Source organism: Sciurus carolinensis, chromosome 11 (genome assembly GCF_902686445.1).
Source record: "Sciurus carolinensis chromosome 11, mSciCar1.2, whole genome shotgun sequence".
Classification (NCBI taxonomy): domain Eukaryota; kingdom Metazoa; phylum Chordata; class Mammalia; order Rodentia; family Sciuridae; genus Sciurus; species Sciurus carolinensis.
The window spans coordinates 70,800,695-70,808,187 of record NC_062223.1 but is presented as its reverse complement, the minus strand read 5'-3'; the positions used below and the strand labels follow the sequence as shown (position 1 = coordinate 70,808,187).

Below are 7,493 nucleotides of genomic sequence, written 5' to 3'. Positions count from 1 at the left end.
TGCTGTTGGGAAGTTTGTCACTTAAGGTTCAGATTTGGGCTCAACACCTGGGTGCAGGGCCACAGGAACTGCCTCAATCTTTCACTGAGTTCCAGCAACTAGCACAGCAAAGCTCCAGTTCTTATGGAGGAGCCTCAGGAGGGGTTCATGCTTGAAGTTTGGGGCTAGGGCCACTGGCCAATCCAAGATGAAATTGAAGACTGTTCCACACGATTTTAGGCCTCAGAAGGACTATTTTTTCAACCCTAAACTTCCCCCAAATTGTCAAATCTCTACTTAAAAGGTTCCACAGATCCCTTTCTCCAAAGGATTAAAGTCCTTAGTGGACTTCCCTATCTCTGCCCCAGTCTAAGTTAGATGCCCCTCCACTCCCACAGCAAGCCCTGTATTCCTGTATCCTAGTACTTCTCTTTTGTAGTTGCCTGGTTACTTGTTTCTATCCTTCATTAGACCTTAAGCACTGTGAACAGGGACCATGTTTTATTCACTGTTATTTCCCCAGGGTCTACTGCAATGCCTGACAAATAAAAGCACTCAGTAAATGTTTGCTTTGTGATTGAATGCACCATGTAGATCGGCAAGCCCAAACTCCTCTGGACCCTATGCTCTGGAGAAGCATAGCTGTTTAGGTGCTGAAGAACAAAATAAAGCTCTGGCTCCAGTTGGGGCTGAAGAAGATCAGAACCTTCAGACTGTTTCTGAAACCTGTGACTTCAGCTGTCTGGCCATAGCTCCTTTGAATTTATAGGATGTAGGTATATTAGACTGAGCATTTCCCCATCCCGCCCATCCTCCTACAGTGCCCCCCACCCCAACAAATTGACCTCACTGGGCCTGCTTTTATGAAAGGTTTATTCCTAGTGCTAGATCCCAATCTTCCTGGGCTGTAAGCACAATTAAACTGGGTGGATGGGTGAGGGGAGGCCCATTCAGACACAGAGCCAGAAATGGGGCTCCCCATTATTCCCACCCCTTTGGTCCCAGTCCCCTTCTCTGCAATGGGTACGCATAGAGAAGGGACAAAGGGTATTGGAGGCAACATTATTGGCCCAGGGGAGCCCAAGAAGAGCTGCCATTGGCTGACAGAGCCTATTAGGCTCTGTCATTGGGTCAGGGGCACACCCCAAGAGCTGGGGATAGGCCTGAGAGTGATGCCATTGGCCAGGGAGTGGTTTGTCATAGCCTTTGGCTGTGGAGTGGAAGGAAAAGATCTGGGAATGAAACCCAGTGGTCAGGAAGATAAAGGACAGGGCAGCAGCTTCTAGGCCTACAGGCCCTCTTCATACCACAGCAGCATGGGCAAAACTGGTGTCAAATCCCAGCAAGGGAAAGGGAGCCCAAGCCAGAGGGCAAGTGGCAAGGGATGTCCTGTGTCCGACTCCTCCACCCTGGGGCTGCCCATCCCAATGTCCTTCTTGATAGCCAAGTTGGGCTGGGAGCAGCTCACTGCTCCTCTAGCCAAGAGGGCTTCTCAGCTCCTGGAGGCCGCAGCTTGATGTTGAACTGCTGCAGGGTCTGCTCCAGTTGTTTCTGGTTCCCAGCAAAGTAGGCGGACACAGCGTTGTGGAAGAGTAGCAGCTGCTTGTGCATCACCTTGATCTGGGGTCCAGCAGGTTCAGCTAAGGCTGGACTCAGGCGCCCTTCTTGAGGGGCTATGAGCCTGAGCCTGGGTAGAGACCAGGGGCACGTGGAATCTGCTCTGATGGTGCTTTTAGGATGGGGAGTGAACTCCACCCAGGGAGTCAAAGGAGAAGGGTCAATCTGATGGAAGAAACCTGTCTTGATTTGCTGGGTTTAAGGTCTTAGTATCCCAGCTCAGGGGTTATTTTTTCCTAGTTATGTTCTTGGGACGAGCAGCCAATCCTCCAACAGAAGAGGGCCAGCAATTAGAAGGAGGGTGACCTGAAAAGGCTCAGGAGTTGAGGGGCTGGGGAAATATCCCACTCCCTAGCCAGGCTGCATCTCCCCATCTGACAATGGGGAGGGTCAGAGGGGAAGGTTACTGTCAGATGGGAAGGTGGTCTAGGATCAAGGGAATGGGGTTGGCACCTTGTTTTCTTCCAGGAACTTGAGCTTGATAGCCACATCTCCCCGAAGCTTCTCATACTTGTCCCGATGGGCCTGGAAAGTGGCCTGGGCGCTCTCAAGTCGACCACGTGTCCCTGCATCCCGGGGACCTAGGCTCAGCTCCTCTAAGTCTGTTCGGTAGGCATCATATTCCAGCCTGGGGAGGGGGTGATAAAGGCTGGTCTCCACCCAGTTGTTTTAAACACAGATTTTCCTTTCCTTCCTGAATTCTTATGCCCCTAATGCCCAAACTTCCACCCATGCCAGCCAACTTCCCAAACCTTAGGCCCTGCCAGTATGCACACCTGGCAGCCTCATACTGTTTGACAGTCATGAGTGTGTCTTCCATGGTCTTGGTGACCAAAGTGTTGATGCTAGAGACAAAGAAGTTCACAGCCCCTAGAAGTGTCTCCCCATTCTTGCACAGCAGCTTCTGAGTCTCTGCATTGTATCCAAATTCCTCCTGAGGGCAGAAGGGAGGGACAGGTCTTCAATAACAGTCCCTACTAGACTGAAGCTATAAACCCTTCATTCCCCTCCTTCCCACAGAGGAAACAGCCATCAAAATTGTTAACAATCAAGGACTGCCTCTAGTAAGGCTCTCTTAGCCAGAAAATTAGTAGGGCCACCCTGGGGATGCCTGGGGTAGAAATGTGGGATGTAGGGGTTTTCAGATAAGTTCACAAAACTGAAACAGGGAGAGCTGGTGCAGCAGGCAGGGGAAGGGATGTGATTAGGTCGAGTACTAAAGTTATTCTCGACAATGTAAAGAGTTATTTGTGAGACACCTAGTGTGCCCCCTCCCTTGTCACCACTCCCTCCAATTTCTGGACCTCTGTACAAACCCTTAGGCTGCCTCCACAGGTGAGTGCTGCTGGGGGCAGGGCTGGGACCACCCTGGAGGGGTTCTCCCTGTGGGCTGCAGGAGGGAGGGAGGGAGGCTGAGGAGTGACTGCCTGGAAGGGCCCCGGCCTCGTCCCCCTGCCCCCCCTCCTCGCCCTGGCTGAGGCACCTGAAGCTCTGGGGACTTCTGGCTGAGGTCAGCAAAGGCGTCACCTAGTGCATGCTGAGTCTGCAGCAGACTGTAGAGGTGGGCTGTCAGTGCCCGACCCAGCTGCAGGACACTTTCATACTTGCGCTTCGTTTCACGCAGCAACTCAATCTGCAGCTCTAGCTCCAGGTCCACAGTCCGGGAGCCTCGGCCAAATCGCTCTGATAACAGCTGTTTTGTGCACTGATTGGGAAATGGCGTAATGGGTCAGAGACCATAGATCCTGCCCCCCAACAGGTACCTACATCAGCACCTCCCGTCTCCTAGTCTCAGCCATAGATAAGATATTAGGATCTGGGGGAAGGAAAAAGGTACCCAGGGGGAGTTTTGGAGAAGGGAGAGGTGCTTCATTCCCACCTTATATGTGTTGATGCCCCACTTCTTGACAATGTCAAACTTCTCTCCGGCGATGCCCCGAGCCACCTCATCTCCAGGGCCAGCAGGCGTGGTGCTGTGAGATGGATGGCGGCCAGACCCTAAAGAACCAAATTCTCTGACACCAGCCTCTCTTAGATACAAGCAGACACCTCTGTGGCCCTCTTATACTTCCCTCCCACCACATGAAAATGACTTTCCTGAAAGGGAGAATGTAGGGACAATTGGAGTCTCTTGCTAACTGGGAGAAATTATAACTTTGTGCCCTAAAAGCAAATCCCAATATGTACTTGCCTCTTTGGAGTGGCAGTGAGGTTAGTGGTACATAGGGGCAGAAGAAATAAAATATGCTGAATTTGGGGTGGAGTGGGGTCAAGGATGGTAGATCTGGATAACAGGAAACCCGATTGACAGGAATCCTAGTTTGTGAGACTCGGGGCTGTTTGTTCCTTTAAACTTTAAATTCCAAAGTAAAACTCTTGAGAAGTCTCACAAAGTTTTGACTCAGCCTCAAGCTCCAGAGGGGAATTCCTGGGAAGTAGAGGTATTAACTTGGCAGAGGTGGTGGTGATAGTAAAAGGAAAAATGAGCCATCTCAGGGACTAAATGGCAAGTGGAAAGCAGATGGTCAACACAGAAACTGGTCTGAGGCTGAGGAGAGTCCATGGGATTTATATAAGCAGAAATTCCCAATATCTCAAAACATGATTCAAATGTTACTAATTGAATCCTATGCTCCTCCAAACCATTCCAGTTCCCCTCTCCACTGAAGCTTCCTGTCTCTAATCATTCATACCTGTGGGGATGAGTCCATCACCAGAGCCCCCATAGCCACCAGACACAATGCTAGTTTCATTGAGGTTGGGTCCTGACACCATCACCTGCTGGAGGTCCTATAGGCCAGAGAAGAGGTGGGCTTCAGGAACATAGGGGCAGCTGAAACATTTTGGGGGTGGGAACAAGCTTAGACTGAAGAATAAGAGTACACAGGAAATTCTACACAGAATCAGAATGAAGATTTGTAAAACGAATGAAGGATGTAAGATAAGTTAAGGGAAAGCTACTGGAATGGGAGCGAGAGCCCAGAATTTATAAATTGGGATCCCTAAGTTGAAACAATTGGAATAATCAAACAGAAGCACCTGCTCCAGCCCGTCATCTTCAGGAAGCTGCCCAGCTTCACCATTCCCATGGATGGGGATCTCCATTGTGGCTGCCTTCCCTAGGATCCCGTCCGTCATGGCTAGGGAAGGGACTGGAGTCAAAGTCTCCACCCCAGCACCCTGCAAAGCCCAACACAAACAATTCTGGAAACTGGACAGGACTCCAAAAGACAGAGGCCTCCCTTGCCATTTCTGAGGTTTCAGAAGTTGTCCCAGGAATCGAATGTTCTGGCATTGGGGCACCACTTCTTTTGTCAGGTACATGTACTTCTCCCCTCCAAAGTTCACACTGCTACACATGCGTGCCCAAGCCTCAGGTGTCTTCTCCCAGCATTCATCCTTACTTTTAGTAATCATTCATGCATTCACTCATTCAACAGACGTATACTGAGGGACCAGGACGTGTCAGGTCCTGAGGTAATGGGAAATACAGCAGTGAACAAGAGAAAATCTGTGCTGTCTTGGAACTTATCCCCACGCAGGTGTGTTTACTCCCACCAGGTGACAACCCCTTTTAGGGCCTCAGGTGGCTCACCCCCATTCTGGCATGTTCTCCAATGCGTACCCCTTCACATCTCTGGGTGTTCTTTCCCCTTTCCTTCAGGTGGTCTCCCCCTCCTCCATCTCATACACCTCCTCTTCCTCGGGCCCTCCCCCCAAGGCCTTAGTTGATTCAGTTGATGAATGTTCCCGATGTCTGCTAAGAGCTTCTCTTTCCCAAGACACAGGCGATCCCTTTCAAAGTCGGTTATGTCTTCCAGGTGTGCGAGTCCCTGCTTCCCGCCCCCCCGCCCCCGGCCACCCACATACACCTGGGCATCAGGTGTGTCCTCATCCTTGCCCAGGGCTTAGGGGCATCTTGCCTTCAGGACAGGTTTATGCGTTAAGTTTCCCTTCTCCAAGGTATGTTCCTCTCACCTGGGCCGGGACGCTTTTCCCCTCAGGGCGCCAGGCCCGGGCTGTGCGGGGACCTCAGGTTCCAGTTCCCGTCGCGATTCTAGCAGCAGGTCAGGGACTCGGCGGAAGTGACGTCCTCTCTGGGCAGAAGAAGCCGGCCACGTCGCAGATTATAAGGGCGGAGATGACGTTACAGCCATAGGCGGGGCAATCTTGGGGCCAAGTCGCTGGGGAGAGGCGAGAAATTACTTCCGGGGCGGTACGGGGACGTAGTAAAGGAAGTGACGTAACCTGCGCTGAAGGCCTAATGGAGCAGCAGCAGCAGCAGCAGCAGCAGCAACAACTGAGGAACGTGAGTGAGATCTAAATTGCTTCAGGTTCAGACGTTCAGTTCATTTCCCTGTCCGCATCTCAAGAACCCTAAAGAGCCAGGGATTCGAGGGCCGGAAATAGCCGTGGTGCACGGTCCTGGGAAACCTCGGCGGCGGGGCTTTGAGTTGAGGTGGAGGCCCTTCTCGCTGACTTTTTGGTCTTTTCTCCCAGTTGCGAGACTTCCTGTTGGTTTACAATCGGATGACAGAACTCTGCTTTCAGCGCTGTGTGCCCAGCCTGCACCATCGAGCTCTGGACGCTGAGGAGGTGGGAAACGTAGGGAGGTTTCCCTTGATTTCTCACAATTAACGATGGAGTGCTCACCACCACCACCCTCCCCATTACCCTTCCTCTGACCCTGGCTTTTCCATGACCTCACCCCGAGATTGGGGATGGGGAAGGAGCAGGCGGGCTTGACAGGACACCTCTGGCCTCTATTTCCATCCTGTCTTCCTTCCAGGAGGCTTGCCTGCATAGCTGCGCTGGGAAACTGATCCATTCCAACCACCGCCTCATGGCTGCTTACGTGCAGCTCATGCCTGCTCTGGTACAGCGCCGCATCGCAGACTACGAGGCTTCCTCAGCTGTGCCCGGTGTTACTGCAGAACAGCCCAGAGTCTCGTCATCAGGCAGCTAGCCATCCCCAACCCCAGGAGAGAAGGTGCTGCATGGATCCTCAGACTGAAGGACTCAATAGGCCTTCGGCTTAATAATGAAGCTTGTACAGAGAGATTGAGGGGTTACCTGAAAGCTGGATACTGTTTTTTGTTGTTGTTTTGTTGTTGTTGTTCTTTTTGTTTTGTTTTGTTTTGTTTTTTGAAGGCAATAAACCCATTCTTTATTCTGTTTGGTTTATATTCTGGGCAGGGAATCTTAGTTCACTGTTTTGTTACTATCTTTTGTTCACTTAGTGCATATCTTCAGCCCTGGCAGCTGAGAAATTGCCTTCTAATGTAAGAGAAAAATTTCAGCATTTCCAGGCATTTGGTTGAAGTACGGTCTGTGCACACAATTTTAAGTTTGGTAATAGCAATAGAAAGTTGGTTCCTGCTCACATGAGTGCTCTTTTTGGCTGTCCTTGAGTCTGTTGAATTTAAATGACTGAGTATGTATACATTGATTTTTAACTTTCTCCTGGACTGTGTTTTACAGAAGAGAATTCTGTTGGCTCTAGAGAAAGACAGTATCTAAGAACAACCGAGTTTTTTTGGGGTTTTTTTGGTTTTTTAAAAAATTTATTTATTTTTAAAGAGACTTTTAGGTTCTGCTTCCCTAGGAAGTCAATTGCCGTAGAACAGAGATGAAACCTGTAAGAATTTGGGAATGTTCTATAATTTCAACCATTTCCCCGGGCTGTTACTTTCATTGTGTTTCCTGTCTTCCTGGGATTACTAGTAAAATTTTTAGGTAAAGAAAGGTCTGTGTTCTTATCTTCAGGGGCATTTGGAAGTGGAAAACTGCAGTACAAACTTCAGGAAGAGAAATGGGAGAAATAAATGGTGGTGGTTATGAAACAAGGACAAAGTGAAATCTGTGGGACCTAATTAATGCTACCTTAATATTTCACT

At 50.1% G+C, this 7,493-nt stretch overlaps 2 protein-coding genes across 5 annotated transcripts; one reads left to right on the top strand and one right to left on the bottom strand.

Annotated features, from left to right (window-relative positions):
• Positions 1 to 815: 815 nt before the first annotated feature.
• On the bottom strand, positions 816 to 5,692 carry Arfip2 (ADP ribosylation factor interacting protein 2). Of its 4 annotated transcripts, none has more exons than XM_047519596.1 (8): positions 5,575 to 5,692; positions 4,636 to 4,776; positions 4,290 to 4,386; positions 3,476 to 3,594; positions 3,080 to 3,301; positions 2,373 to 2,530; positions 2,050 to 2,224; positions 817 to 1,599 (listed from the first exon to the last, which is right to left on the bottom strand). In XM_047519596.1, the coding sequence occupies exons 2-8, from the start codon at positions 4,732 to 4,734 to the stop codon at positions 1,444 to 1,446; spliced, it is 1,026 nt and encodes a 341-aa protein (XP_047375552.1). In that variant the 5' UTR covers positions 4,735 to 4,776; positions 5,575 to 5,692; the 3' UTR covers positions 817 to 1,443. The 4 variants fall into 4 exon arrangements, with proteins under 4 accessions (XP_047375555.1, XP_047375552.1, XP_047375554.1 ...); XM_047519597.1 differs by having other exon boundaries at positions 1,531 to 1,666; XM_047519599.1 differs by lacking the exon at positions 3,080 to 3,301 and having other exon boundaries at positions 816 to 1,599.
• A 93-nt stretch (positions 5,693 to 5,785) lies between these two features.
• Timm10b (translocase of inner mitochondrial membrane 10B) lies at positions 5,786 to 6,787 on the top strand. The gene is made up of 3 exons (XM_047517629.1): positions 5,786 to 5,905; positions 6,097 to 6,192; positions 6,386 to 6,787. Exons 1-3 carry the CDS (start codon positions 5,861 to 5,863, stop codon positions 6,560 to 6,562), a joined length of 318 nt encoding a protein of 105 aa, XP_047373585.1. The 5' UTR covers positions 5,786 to 5,860; the 3' UTR covers positions 6,563 to 6,787.
• The last annotated feature ends 706 nt before the right edge of the window (positions 6,788 to 7,493 follow it).

Excerpts from the sequence above, each read along its gene's own strand:
- Arfip2 (XM_047519596.1), bottom strand. The coding sequence starts at position 4,734 with ATGACGGACGGGATCCTAGGGAAGGCAGCCACAATGGAGATCCCCATC. Across the intron at positions 4,387-4,635 it reads AAGATGACGGGCTGGAGCAG|GACCTCCAGCAGGTGATGGT; the intron begins GTGCTTCTGTTT and ends TCTGGCCTATAG. Across the intron at positions 3,302-3,475 it reads GGGGCATCAACACATATAAG|TGCACAAAACAGCTGTTATC; the intron begins GTGGGAATGAAG and ends TTTCCCAATCAG.
- Timm10b (XM_047517629.1), top strand. The coding sequence starts at position 5,861 with ATGGAGCAGCAGCAGCAGCAGCAGCAGCAGCAACAACTGAGGAAC. Across the intron at positions 5,906-6,096 it reads AGCAGCAACAACTGAGGAAC|TTGCGAGACTTCCTGTTGGT; the intron begins GTGAGTGAGATC and ends CTTTTCTCCCAG. Across the intron at positions 6,193-6,385 it reads GAGCTCTGGACGCTGAGGAG|GAGGCTTGCCTGCATAGCTG; the intron begins GTGGGAAACGTA and ends TCTTCCTTCCAG.